Source organism: Paramormyrops kingsleyae, chromosome 23, assembly GCF_048594095.1.
Source record: "Paramormyrops kingsleyae isolate MSU_618 chromosome 23, PKINGS_0.4, whole genome shotgun sequence".
Lineage (NCBI taxonomy): Eukaryota > Metazoa > Chordata > Actinopteri > Osteoglossiformes > Mormyridae > Paramormyrops > Paramormyrops kingsleyae.
The window spans coordinates 1,985,112-1,999,616 of record NC_132819.1 but is presented as its reverse complement, the minus strand read 5'-3'; the positions used below and the strand labels follow the sequence as shown (position 1 = coordinate 1,999,616).

Below are 14,505 nucleotides of genomic sequence, written 5' to 3'. Positions count from 1 at the left end.
TGTGATGTTCCCTCGGACTGGTGAAAGGAGGGCAGAGGCTTGCACAGGAGTTTCACCTGATCGTCCGTGTTGAAGGAGTGGAAGTTGTAGTCGTAGGTGAGCTCTGTGCCGCTGCTCATATCCTTCAGGGCAAAGAGGCCGATCCGGTAGACCCCATTGACCGACCTGTAGGGGGAAGACCAGCCAAGTAAGAGGCGCTCTCATAAGCACCTAAGGGTGCTTTCACTATGCAATGAAAAAAATAAGGCCCCTGGATTTCTAGAAGCCTCTCTGGCAATCCATGAATTCATATAAATCCTTCAGTATAACTCTGTATCAGTCTATAGGGACATTTAGCCTCAACAGTGAACAAGGTCAAAGGGAACTAATCGTGTTTTGGAACGTGCCCTTGGCTGGCAGCGTGATTTCACCTCTGGGTCTGTGAGCTTCAATGACACTGTCTGACCCTGCTTTCTCCAAAATGTATGTTGCGTTGGATAAAACCAGCTGCTAAATGAAGAAATGTAAATGTTTCCAAAGTGTACATCCCATACAAAATTAGAGTAGCAGGCATTCCAGATGGGTGGTGCTGATTAATCAAGACTGGCCCTGAACTTTGAGCCCTGTTGGTGTGACAGAGACCATGCTCAGGAAGCAGCTGGATCCCTATCATGTCCCAGGCCCCGCCCTCCCAGGCCCTGCCCTCCCAGGCCATGCCCTCCCCAGCCCCGCCTCCTTACCACTTCTGCATCTCACAGTTGGGCTCACAGCTGTGGTTGATGAATCGGGCCTCATTGCCCATACGGTAGCTGTCGATCACCATACCACTGTCCAGGTTCAGGCAATAGTGGTCACTATGTGACGAGTACTGTTCTATCATGCGGTTCCTGTGGCCCAGAAGACAAGCACAGCTGATTAAATTCCAGGATGTTCTTAATGGATTTACCAAGGGGCATGGCTAAGCTCACCTGCTCATTCAGCTAGTCCCTCACCTGAACTCCTGCTCGCTGACCACCTCACCCAGGTACTCGATGATGAACTGGCCGGCCCGCAGTGGCTCCTTGGTGCGGATGCCCCAGCCCTTGCCCTCGGCGCGGAAGCGCTCCAGGCACTGCACCCATTCATGCCGCTGGACGCGCTGATTGTCGCAGTGCTCTTCACAGGGGCATGTACTTGGGGAGCACTCTGCAAATATCATCCTGAGAGATTGAGGGTGGGGACGTGGGGGTGAAGAAATAGCAGGAAGACTAAATGGTCGTAGAGCACCGTACAGGGACATAAACCGGGAGCTTCATATAGCGATTATTTAATGTGATGTGCGCTTACACAAGGTCAAAGTTCAGATACAGACTACAAAGGAAGCTGTTAAAACGGCAGCATTGTATTCCCAAGACAGCCATGTAACCATTATAAAAAAATAAAAATCAGAAATTTGATGCAAGTAAGTATGTTTTTGAACCTGTACGTATGATTTTGACCCTGTGTTTGTTTCAGGTCGTATGAGGGTCTGATGTTTACTAGGAGAGTAACAGTACACGTATTTGCACTGAAAATTTTCGGTACGGGTCTTTCAGTTTGGTATGCATATGTACCGAACGAATGCGGCAAATGCAGAACCTTTGTGTATTTGTGTGTTTCCTCCGAGTAACATTCGGAAAAGGGCGGATGAAGCCGCACCACTAGGCATGCGCGTGTATCCTAATGTGAAGCTGGGTTGTTAATGTGAATACAAGTACTGCACACATATTTTTTTAAATGCTGCACCATAAGGGATATTTATTTTGTCATGCTTTGTATTTTTGAGACAATATTTGTCTTGCACAGTTCTAATATGAAGCTGAAAGCTGCTAATGTGAATACTGTACAGATTAATTTTCTAAATGTGCACCTTAATGGATATGTATTTTATTTTTATTTACTTGAGAGAATATTTAGATTTATTTTAAGTAATTTTTAGCTTTTTATTAGTAGATTGCATCTGTATTGACTTTTTATTTAAGAAAGACAGTCATACTTTGTTTGGTGAACCACTGTTTAATAAAGAAAAAAGCAATTTACGTTTTGTTTCTTTTACCTCCACTGTACCAAAAATGTACCGAACCATTACTTCAAAACCAAGGTACGTACCGAACCGTGATTTTTGTGTACCATTACATCCCTAGTGTTTACCTGTTCAGGTGAAGAGGGTATGGCTGTGTTTACCTGATCAGGTAAGGAGGGTATGGCTGTGTTTACCTGTTCAGGTGAGGAGGGTATGGCTGTGTTTACCTGTTCAGGTGAGGAGGGTATGGCTGTGTTTACCTGTTCAGGTGAAGAGGGTATGGTTGTGTTTACCTGTTCAGGTGAGGAGGGTATGGCTGTGTTTACCTGATCAGGTAAGGAGGGTATGGCTGTGTTTACCTGTTCAGGTGAAGAGGGTATGGCTGTGTTTACCTGTCCAGGTGAGGAGGGTATGGCTGTGTTTACCTGATCAGGCGAAGAGGGTATGGCTGTGTTTACCTGTTCAGTTGAGGAGGGTATGGCTGTGTTTATCTGTTCAGGTGAGGAGGATATGGCTGTGTTTACCTGATCAGGAACGGAGGGTATGGCTGTGTTTACCTGTTCAGGTGAAGAGAGTATGGCTGTGTTTACCAGTTCAGGTGAAGAGGGTATGGTTGTGTTTACCTGTTCAGGTGAGGAGGGTATGGCTGTGTTTACCTGTTCAGGTGAAGAGGGTATGGCTGTGTTTACCTGTCCAGGTGAGGAGGGTATGGCTGTGTTTACCTGATCAGGCGAAGAGGGTATGGCTGTGTTTACCTGTTCAGTTGAGGAGGGTATGGCTGTGTTTATCTGTTCAGGTGAGGAGGATATGGCTGTGTTTACCTGATCAGGAACGGAGGGTATGGCTGTGTTTACCTGTTCAGGTGAAGAGAGTATGGCTGTGTTTACCTGATCAGGTGAAGAGGGTATGGTTGTGTTTACCTGTTCAGGTGAGGAGGGTATGGCTGTGTTTACCTGTTCAGGTAAGGAGGGTATGGCTCTGTTTACCTGTTCAGGTAAGGAGGGTATGGCTGTGTTTACCTGTTCAGGTGAGGAGGGTATGGCTGTGCTTACCTGATCAGGTAAGGAGGGTATGGCTGTGTTTACTTGATCAGGGGGGTATTCCAGAAAGCAGGTTATGTGACATACCCGGGTAAGTTTAAGGGTAAGTTAGTGGATAACCTCAACTTTCGGTTCCAAAAACGGAGGTTAACTTTCTGGGTATGTACTGTACGTAACCATAGCAGCTTACTCTCTGAAGATAACCTGCTACTGAGCAGGTTATGTTCCAGGGTCAGTTTGTTGCAGAAGGTTACTGAGCATGGCATGCCCTTTTGATGACGATCCTGTGAACGTGGAGGCATAAATTATACAAGGTTTTTTTCGCCGGGAGAGAGTTATAAGACCGCGTATTGATGTCTTGTCATTTCCTAATGATTATTTGAAAAAGCGTTATCAGTTTTCAAAAGAATCGTTCATTTACTTAACATCTCTTGAAACCGCATATTGCAAATGTCACAAACCCAAACCGCGGGTCTGCGCTTGGCACAGAAAACATTCTGTGCATAGCACTTCGGTTTTTTGCGTCAGGGCATTTTTTGTACAATATGGGCGACGCAGAGCATATAGGAAAGGCAACTGTGTGTAGAGCCGTTCGCACAGTATGTCTGGTACTTAATGCTTCTTACACACGTTTATACAGTTCCCTGTCCATAAAGCTGTGTGTGTTATTAAAGAGGAATTCCACAGAGTGGTAGGTTTGTCCTTTGTAGTAAAATCTATGATGCATATTTAATATGTAGTCATACTATTTATATCTATAGCCTACATGTATTCATCCTGCACACACACACATTTGATACTTCCCTATATGACTTTCTATTTCAGGGTTTCCAAATGTAATTTGGAATACATGTAATACATGTATAGTGACAATAAAAGGCATTCATTCATTCATAATTGGGTGCATTGATGGCACCTACATTCCTATTAAAGCTCCTTCAATAAATGAGGGAGACTATGTTAATAGATAGATAGATTGATGTCTTTATTGTCACTATACAAGTACAGCGAGATAGCGGAGGAAATCTATTCATAGTATCAATGTGCAGGTAACTTGATTTTGTATCCTTAATTTTTTGCCTTGTTAATCAAACTCAAACTCATTACTTTTTTCCACTAACTATAGGTAATCATTACAGGACAGTACAATGCTGGTTACCACTGGTTGCCCTCAGATGGGGTGAGGGGAGGTGGTGGTGGGCTCCCGCCAGTTAGACGGGCTTCAGCCTTTTTTCTATTAGCTACATGACAGAAAGAATATACTAAATCGTGTTTAATAAATAGTTAAGTGATCGTGTAATCAATTACCTTTTTGCAGAATGTTTTTGTGTTTCATTTTGACTTGGCTCAAAGTTCTTCTGTCTCCAGAAGGATTACACCTTATTAAATAAGAAACCATATATTCCTAGTCGATACACATTGTTATTTTAACCTAAAGAAATGAATGGCAGGAAAAGTAAATGCTTTCATAGTGATTTAACAGTAAAAAGGATGCGGAAGGGTTATGTGTTTAATTATTTTGCATTATAATAAAAGGGGAGGCGATGTCAAATTTGCAATTTAATACACACGCATTTACTCTGTCCGTTATTTTTTGCCAAGCCAACTCTTTCTTTAGCCGATGCAGCCGTATTGCTTTTTTTCATTATTATTGGCTTGAATTCCTCATATGCGTGCATTAAAACTTCCAACTCCGCCTCTGTGAAGTATGCCGCTCTCTTTTTTTCACTTTGATTTTCCATTTTGACTCGTGAAATCGGCGATCAATTGAAAACGTCTTTATGTATGCACGGTGCACGCGCATTAACTCTGGGTAACCAATAGGAGGTTGATTGAACTTACTCTTCTCAGGTGTTTTGGAACCGACATACTCATGGTATGCGGGTTTGGGGTATATCAACCCCGAGGTTAAGATTTACCAAATGGTAAGTTAACCAAGCTTTCTGGAATACCCCCCAGGTGAAGAGGGTATGGCTGTGTTTACCTGTTCAGGTGAAGTGGGTATGGCGGTGTTCACCTGTTTAGGTGAGGAGGATATGGCTGTGTTTACCTGTTCAGGTGAGGAGGGTATGGCTGTGTTTACCCGATCAGGTAAGGAGGATATGGCTGTGTTTACCTGTTCAGGTGAGGAGGGTATGGCTGTGTTTACCCGATCAGGTAAGGAGGGTATGACTGTGTTTACCTGTTCAGGTAAAGAGGGTATGGCTGTGTTTACCTGATCAGGTAAGGAGGGTATGGCTGTGTTTACCTGTTCAGGTGAGGAGGGTATGGTGTTTAAAAAGGTATGATGCTCACCTGTTTAGGCAGTCCTCTGTGCAGCCCTTTTCACTGGGGTCCTGGGGCAGGTTGCAGTTACAGGTAGTGGCTTCATACCCAGATAGAGGCTTTACATCCACATACACATCTGCATGTAAGACACACACACATACATGAATGCAACAGGTGGTGTTTGGACAACATGGTGTTGTGGGAGCAGGTTTGGTACTCACTGGAGCGGATCTTCTTGTACAGTGGAACGTCAGGCTTCTTATACAGCTGGAAGAGACATGGACACAATGACACCGTTACCTACATATGATGAGGATGATGATGCTGCTAGCTGCCCCTCCCCAGGCCTCAAAGGCAGGAGTCAGACCCACCACCCCACTACCATACCTGATCATGCTTCCATAACCACAGGATGTCATAAGGCAGCTGGAAGTCCCTCCGTTTTAGTCTCAGGTGTTTCCCTACCAGACACATTAAAAGACTTCGTCAGATGAAGCTGTGAGCAGCTCCTCTCAGCTATGACCATGACAGGCAAGACGACAGCACTTCTCTTGTCACCCTTTCCTACAAAGCCTAATGCAATCCATGCATAAAAATAAAACTATGTGAATTCAGATCTGATGGTAAAACATCCCGCCTGCAGGACTTGCTCCTTTTCCTCATAAAGACAACAGGTTGACAGACAGGCAGAGAAACTGACTGAAAAAGAGATACTCAGAGCCTAAAGTGGACAGACATAGACTGATAAAAGGCTGAAATTCACAAAGAAAAAATACATCAAGTCACACAAAAATAAAGCAGATTAACAAAGACATAAAAGCACTTTTTCAACTAAACAGGCATTCTGATAAGACAGACAGACAACAAAATAGCAAAAAAGCAGTGATATACCAATAAAAACACAAAGAAAGCCACAGACTGACAGAGAGAGACAGGAAGAAGGAGACTGACCGACGTGGATAGGCGCTGGGAGGAGGCCAAATGGATGCTCCTCGGGTATATACACCAATCTTTCCTTCTTCAGCTGCAGGATCTGGCTACGGGGGCTGGGGGGTAATAAGAGGCAAGGTTCAGCTGTATGGAGAGGGATCGGGGAGGAGCAAACAGAGACATCTGCACACAGGCCACACCAGACCATACAATCAGGGATGTCTGTTAGCAGGCCACACCAGACCTTACAAACAGGGAGGTCTGCTAGCATGCCACAGCAGAACATATAATCTGGGATATCTGCTAGCAGGCCTCACCAGACCATACAATCAGGGATGTCTGCTAGCAGGCCTCACCAGACCATACAATCAGGGAGGTCTGCTAGCAGGCCTCACCAGACCATACAATCAGGGATGTCTGCTAGCAGGCCTCACCAGACCATACAATCAGGGAGGTCTGCTAGCAGGCTACATCAGACCATACAATCAGGGATGTCTGCTAGCAGGCCACATCAGACCTTCAAACAGGGATGTCTTCAAACAGGCACCCAGACTCACTCAGCATTTTTGTAGACATCCGAAAAGAGCCCCGCCTTCTGAAATTTCTTTTTGGGTGGCCTGGGTGCCCTCTTCTCCCGTTGGCTGGGCATGGTTGTGGGTGGGGCTTGCTTGAGTGCTGGCAGATCTGTGCTTTCTGTGGAGGCACAGCCTTGGAGATTGGTGCCCAGAGCTCTGAGAGGGATGGAAACATGCTCAGTCTCCAATGAGGTTCCTGATGTACACTTCGGAGTGACCACGGTGCTTGTGATACTTCTCTGAAAGTCAGCAATTTTAATTATATGTAAAGTCTGCTATTAAATCCTTGTCTTATGCTATATTTAAATTATTTAAATGACTGTATTTCTGTTTTAAACATCTTGGCCTACCAACTGGACCAGATCTATAAGGTATAAACATTATGCCTAATAGACCCAGAACATTTTCTTGGAAACCTGTGTAATTTGAATCCAAAAAAGAAAGTGAGATCTTTCATGCTGTGAAATATTTTAATGGTTCACAAAATATCAAAAGTTGATGGTAAGAGAATGTTTAAAAGTGACAATATACACTCACCTAAAGGATTATTAGGAACACCACACTAATACGGTGTTTGACCCCCTTTCACCTTCAGAACTGCCTTAATTCTACGTGGCATTGATTCAACAAGGTGCTGAAAGTGGTTATTTCAGTCAAAGTTGCTCTTCTATCAGCTTGAATCAGTCGGCCCATTCTCCTCTGACCTCTAGCATCAACAAGGCATTTTGGCCCACAGGACTGCCGCATACTGGATGTTTTTCCCTTTGCACACCATTCTTTGTAAACCCTAGAAATGGCTGTGCGTGAAAATCCCATTAACTGAGCTAATTGTGAAATACTCAGACCGGCCCGTCTGGCACCAACAACCATGCCACGCTCAAAATTGCTTAAATCACCTTTCTTTCCCATTCTGACATTCAGTTTGGAGTTCAGGAGATTGTCTTGACCAGGACCACACCCCTAAATGCATTGAAACAACTGCCATGTGATTGGTTGATTAGATAATTGCAATAATGAGAAATTGAACAGGTGTTCCTAATAATCCTTTAGGTGAGTGTAGATAAAACAGTGCAGTTTTCCTTCATAAGGGCACAAAGCAGTAAAGTGATGTGCAAGATGCGAGTCAGAATGGAGTCTCCGAGGTGGCTCTCACCTGTGCAAGTGTTGCACCTCCTCCTGGGGGAGCCACCCTTCTGCAGAGTTCTTCTCAGACGATTCACCCCTCTGCTCAGAGTCCACCTCTTGCTCAGGCGGTTCATCCTCCTGCTGCTCCTCACCCTCTCCCTCATCTTCGTCTCTGTCTCTTCCCAAACGTTTCCTCTTTTGACCTTTGCCACGCTGGCCCTGCACCACCGCCTCTATCACATTTGAGACAGTGTCGTCTGTGGCTTGCCCGGCCACCCCAAGGCCAGGTGGAGGGGTCACAGACTCTGGTGGGTGGTAAGGCAGGGGGTGCTTCCTGGGGCGCCCCGGGCGCCGCTTCTTCACCATGTTGTTGCCAGTGCGCGCCTGTCGCTGCAACTTCTTGGCCCGGAGGATTTTGTTAACATGGGTCAGGCTGCGCTTGGTGGAGAGAATGCTGTCACTGGCCAGGCCGGGGGACCGGGGATAGGGGTACAACGAGGTTGGCAGCTGGTTTGGACGTGGAGATGAGGTGATGGACTCTCCACCACTAATACGACCCGTCCCATGAAAAGCGGGGTCAGAGTAAGCCGGCTGGGGGGAGTGCAGGGAGGGGCTCGCTTGCCGACTTCCGCTGCTTCCCCTCTCGTGACTCGACGGCCTCCCAGGGCCATGGCCCTCTCCACTGCTGGGCACTTCAGAGGTGCAGCAGGGATGACAGGCAGAGCAGCATGTGGGGGAGGGGGCACACAGCTGGCTCACTGGGGGGCTAGTGCTGCAACAGGTGTGCAATACCCCTCCTGGACATTCAGGAGTAGTAGAGTGACACCCACAGGTTTTGGCACCCGGCACAGATTCTGCAGAGGAACAAAGGAAACACCAGAACATGCAGCTGATTACATCATCATCACAAGGAAAGCCCTGAATGACTCATATTTAATGAGTCACAAATGGCTAGACTAATAACTAATAATATCTTATATATTTCATCATTATCATTATATAGAAGCAGAAATTCAGTTGTTTTTTTAGACTTAACTCAAAAATAATTTCTCTCTAGAGAGCAAAGGCAGATGAGTGAGTGTGGAGCCAGAACACACCAGAGCACCGTACACAAGGGTCACATGTTAGTTTATCATGAGTTTTATACAGCTGTCAGAGCACTGGAATCTGATTTTAAAGGAATAAGAGAGGGTGAGCTCGTGAGGATCATCCTTAAACCCTAGAATAAACAATGTCCACGTTTACTGTGATGTAACAGTAAGATCATTACAATCACCTGAGATTGTCACTAATGAATGGGAAGGCATGAGTAAAATAACATCACACTGAAATACAAGTCTAAGGCAGCAAAAATTTTACCAAAAGAAATATTCTCCTCACAGCTCCCCTCCCAGTCTAATGTCCTGGTTCATACTTCCTGCAAACATAGCTAAACCACAACACACACAAAGTTGTGCTGGACAATCCACGGTCCTGAATGTTCATAGTTATCACTAGTGATGTGGATGAGACCAGCAAAACTGAGTCTGATTCAAGACCAAGACCTTAAAGCGCAGAGTGCAAGTCAAGACCAAGACTTTGGTGGGGGCGAGACTGAGAAAGACCAAGACCTTAAAGCCAACATGCCAGGCAACTGTGCATTACTCCGCCAGACCTGGGGTAGCGCTGTAGAGCAAATCTGAAGTCACATTAATGTTGAATGAATGTTATATTAAATATGAATTTTACTAAAACTAACCATTAGCGCAGGATGATTTATCGATTTCAAATCAAAATCGCGATTTGAAACAACACAATCAGCAAATCGCAAAGGCTGCAATTTAGGATATAAATTATACAGCACCCAGGGTTTAAAACTGTTGTGACAATGGTTTTACAAATTCATGCCGTGCTCCTTGTGTGACAATCATGCTCACCAATCACAAGCGCCGTGCTTCTTGCGTGCCAGTCATGCTCACCAATCAGAAGTAGCCCAAAAAGACTGCGTATAGACCCACAAACAGCAAACACGTGAAACCCAAGGAAAATGTTGCATTCGTGGTGCGGAAAAAATACTAATTCCACTACTGAGCTATAAGTGAATAGCCTTCTTATTTTATGGTCCGAGATCTGAAAAGGTCCTTTCTGAAAGGTCCTATCATCAATAGAACTGGTGACCTCCTTTTAAACACCAGCAGCGACATACTTCAGCATATCATACCTTTTGTTTTTGTTAATGGGCAATAGCATTAGCATACCGCTAACCCATCAAAACAACAATGAGACTAGGGTTGCCAACCGTCCCGAATTGTCCGGGACATCCCGAAATATGGGTGATTTTGATTCGTCCCTTCACTGAAATGACGACAGTCAGTAATCCTCACAGCAGCCCCAAAAAAGCTGTAAAACCCATAATACAGTCGTGTTTATGTCATACGTTTTTATTCTTATTAATTTAAGTATTTCCAAAGATTAAAAGAATAGATTGCTTTAATTGCTATTACATTTGGGTATGGGCACGCGGTCTTATTATTTAGAAAAGATACAAAAAGAGACACATATAATGTTTATTCATTCATTTTGTATTTGTCCGAGTAACAAAGCAAAGGAATGATAAGCCACTCGAAAACTGCATTTTACTTCTCATTTCAAATAAAATGCAGGGTTGCCAACTTTGGTCAGCTGCATGGAGTGAGACTTTCTGTTCTCTGTTCCGCATACACATTTACATGTATGTAGAAGTTTTATTACCTTGCAAATAGTCTGTAGGGTTTGCAAACTGCCCTAACGTTTTTGATGCAGCTAATTTTAAGTTCAGAATGGAATAATATAGACTTGCTGTTAGATTTCTTGCATGAGAGTCTGAAAGAGTTTGCAACCCTGAACACGTACATTTTTTTGTTTCACCTGAATTGATTTATATATAAGATAACCATATACAGTTGTTAAAAAGTAGAAACTTTGACCAACATGAAATCACCTATAATGTCACGACCAGCTCCGTACGATCCTCGTGTGTGCCACGCCCACCTCGTTACCTCGTGTTTGTGCCTGATTGTTCTCACCTGTTGCTCGTTAAACTCAGCTTGTCTTGTGTATTTAGTCCACGTCTCGGTTAGTTTCCCCCAGATCTGTCATCGTCCATACCTTGTGTGAGTACCAGTCCTGTCTGTTTGACTTTAACAAACCCCGTTTTCCGTCAGCCTGGCTGCTCTCGCTTCCCTTGCCTGCTCGCCGCTCGCACAGTGTGACAGGATGACAGATCTCCCAATAGACGCACCGCAGCAGGGCGAGGACCTCTGGCTCGTCCTGCTGCATGAGACTGCGTGTTGGCGAGAGCAGCCCGAGGTCCAAGAGGACCCTGACTTATCCGCCCTCGCCGAACAGAGTTGGAACCTCTTGCAAGAGGTTACCCCACGCACCGAGGAGCGCGTAATGGCGGAAGCAAGCTCCCTTCTGCAACTAATCGACGACCGCGTAAGAGAGAAGCTGCTCCAGCCCCTCCCCTGCATGGAGGCAACCCCGCCTCCACCTACCGGTCGGCGCAAGAAGAAAAGGCGTGGAAGAAAGGGAGAAGAAGCCCCAACGCTCTTCGTTGGAGCCTGCTCCCTAGTTCCCGCCTGGGAAGATGCCGCTGAAGCCGGTAAGCCTCACGTTGAGGAAAAGCCACCTCCGTTAGAGGCTTACCATTACCGGCCAGCGCGCCTAGGTCAATGAAGAATATTCTCCGTAAAAGACGCGATTCCCCGGATCCCTAAGGCGCTTTAAAGGGGCAGTGTCTTCCTGCCCGATGTTCCGGATGTGCCTGTCCCGGACCTGCCTGTTGCTGCTGCCGCCGCACTGCCCACGGCAACCCCTACTGCAGCTGCCGTCGCCGCTCTGCCCAAGGCGCCTGCTACGGCCCCGCCTGCTGCTGCTGGCCGCACGCCCGAGGCGCCCCCTGCTGGCCGCACGCCCGAGGTGCCCGTCGAGGCTCCCCCTGCTGGCCGCACGCCCGAGGTGCCCGCCCAGGCGCCCCCTGCTGGCCGCACGCCCGATGTGCCCGCCGCTCTGCCCGCGGCCCTGCCTGTCAAGGCCGCCACTCTGCCCGCGGCCCTGCCTGTCACGCCCGCGGCCACCTCCCAAGGAGAAAGAACTCCTGACCCCCCAGCACTAGACCCAGTACCCGAGGAGGTCCCGGACAACCAGGAGCCAGCTCCTTTCTCCAGTGAGGACGAGGAGCTTGAATAGGACCCCTCGGGGACCTTCCTATGGACTCCCGCTCCCTGGCCCTGCCGGGATCAACACCCCTCGGGACCCCGCATGTCAGTGTCCCATAAGGGACGGGGACACAGGCGTCGGGCCCGGGTCCCGCCCGCCCTGCCCCCTGGCTCGCCCGTTCGGCCCCTGACTGTGGCTCGGTGACTGCCTGCGGGGCCTGTGTCGTCGGCTTGGTGGTTGCCTCCGGGCCCTCCCCCAATTCCTCGGTGCCGGTCCTCGGCCTCTCCTCCGGCTCCGTGTCGGCCGCCTCCGGGCCCCCCTACTTCAGCGGGGCGTCGGATGGCGCCTTTGCCGGCTACGGCTTCCCCTCCGCCTGCTCCGGCTTCCCCCTCCTGCCTGCCTCCGCCGGTGTTCCCTCCTGCTCCCTCTGTGTCCCCTCCGTCTCTCCCTCGTCCCGTTCCCTCGGCCCCTGTGTGGTTCCCTCCTGCTCCCTTCTCCCTCTCGCCTGCGGCCCCTCCAGCCGCCGCCCGTCGCCCGCCTGGGCTCCTTCAGGCTCCATTTTTTTTTCCCCCGTCCATTCCTGTCCTCCTCCCTTCGTCCCGCCTGTGTCTGCTCCTCGTCCCTCTGTTCCTCCTCCATTCACTCCTGCCCCCTTCGTGTCGCCTGTGGGTGTTCCCTCAGTGTCTCCCTTCTCCGTCTGCCTGTCTGCGTTTCCTGTCCTGTGTCAGGTTTTGTCGTGGCTTTTGCCTCTATGCCTGTTCTGTGTCTCTGTCTTGTTCCCGGTCCCCCGTTGATGTTCTGCTTTTGTTTTTCAGCTCCTGCCCCTCGTCTCGTCCGTCGCCTCCTCCCCTCGGGCGTGCCCGGTGTGCGCGCCTTTGGGGGGGGTTCTGTCACGATCAGTTCCGAACGATCCTCGTGTGAGCCACGCCCCCTCATTACCTCATGTCAACTCCTGATTGTGCCCACCTGTGTCTAGTTAATTCCAGCCTTAGTCCGAGTCCAGTCCCGTCAGATCTGTCATTGACGTTTCGTGTATTGTCATGTTCGATGTCTGCCCGGATCCCTTAATAAACCCCGTTTGTGCGTATTACTGGCTACTCGCCTGCTTCCCCGCTCGCCTGCTTGCCTATATGTAACAGCTGCATCATATGTTTTAAATTTACTACACACTGAATATTGAACTGAAGCTTGACGTAAAAAATTATATCGCAAATCAAATCGTAATCGCAATGTCTGTCAGAAAAATCGCAATTAGATATTTTCCCCAAATCTTTCGGCCCTACTAACTATATGTACTTCTAGTACACAAAGCAGGGTTATTATGGCTAACAAAAACGATAATAAAATAAAAGAATAAAACAAACTAAATGGAAACTATATTGCTTTCGGAACTAACTGAAATAAAATAACAAATGTCATAAACTTTCCAGTACTATTTTTAAATACTATTTCACTAAAGTAATAAATTGTTTCTTTGGGCCACTTTCATGCAATGTAGTTGAATCGTAGAAATAACCAATGGCACTACACTGAGAAATTTCATAGTAGCTAGCAAGTCCAGCTAGCAACTTTCCATCTATCCCTGGTAAAAAAATTACCAAAACTTAAACTGAAACTAAATCATATAAAAAACTAAATATACATTTCCATTCATCAATTTTCTGCAACCACTAGTCCTATTCAGGGTCATGTCAAGGTCAGAGCCTGTCCTGGAGGCTATGGGTGCAAGGCAGGGCACAACCCAGGGTGGGGTGCCAACGCATTGCAGGGCACAATTTGGTAACTCCAATTAACCTCACCATGTTTTTGGACTGCAATGGGTGGGGGGGACCAGAAGACCCTGGGATAGGAAGAACATGTGAACACCACACACAGGGAGCCATGGTGGAGACTCGAACCCTGATCCCAGAGACAGGGATGGGGGGGGAAAAATCGATTCAGTTATATATCGCGATTCTTTTGTGCAGTATTTCATGTATCGCCACACTAACCCCATATTATATGTTCGGATTCAAGGTGGAGAAACATTGCAGTTCCTTTATGATCCTACAGGTGGCACACTCTAAACTATTCCTACATTGACAGGCAGTATAGCATCCCATGCAGTAGGAGCCAAATATTTTCTAAATTTGTTTAGCAATAACGACATAGCAGAGATTCGTGCTGCTCCTCCAGTTTAAATCCAATCTATGGAGGAACTTTGGCTTTCAAAACTTAAAAGGTAAAGAGGAGTTTGACATGAGAAATGTTAAATATTGTCGTAATACGATGAAAATATGGGCACATACTGCATCCTGATAAAGACAAGGCAGCGGAGAAGCATAAAAGCTTGGTGTAGTTTATGCCACAACTGCAGGAAATGTAGGTT

At 47.0% G+C, this 14,505-nt stretch overlaps 1 protein-coding gene across 7 annotated transcripts in view; it reads right to left on the bottom strand.

The window, feature by feature from the left end:
- LOC111858202 (histone-lysine N-methyltransferase ASH1L-like) overlaps positions 1-14,505 on the bottom strand; it is a 79,294-nt gene that overhangs the window by 37,657 nt on the left and 27,132 nt on the right. For all 7 annotated transcript variants that reach the window (XR_011984933.1, XM_072705607.1, XM_072705606.1 and 4 more), the window contains 9 exons: positions 7,987-8,812; positions 6,816-6,989; positions 6,280-6,374; positions 5,716-5,789; positions 5,550-5,595; positions 5,356-5,464; positions 972-1,178; positions 720-866; positions 57-165 (listed from right to left, as the gene is read on the bottom strand). Coding sequence is in view for 6 of the 7 variants with exons in the window: in XM_072705607.1 (XP_072561708.1) it covers positions 57-165; positions 720-866; positions 972-1,178; positions 5,356-5,464; positions 5,550-5,595; positions 5,716-5,789; positions 6,280-6,374; positions 6,816-6,989; positions 7,987-8,812 (1,787 nt within the window). In the remaining variant the exon portion in view is untranslated. The remainder of the gene's footprint in view (positions 1-56; positions 166-719; positions 867-971; positions 1,179-5,355; positions 5,465-5,549; positions 5,596-5,715; positions 5,790-6,279; positions 6,375-6,815; positions 6,990-7,986; positions 8,813-14,505) is intronic.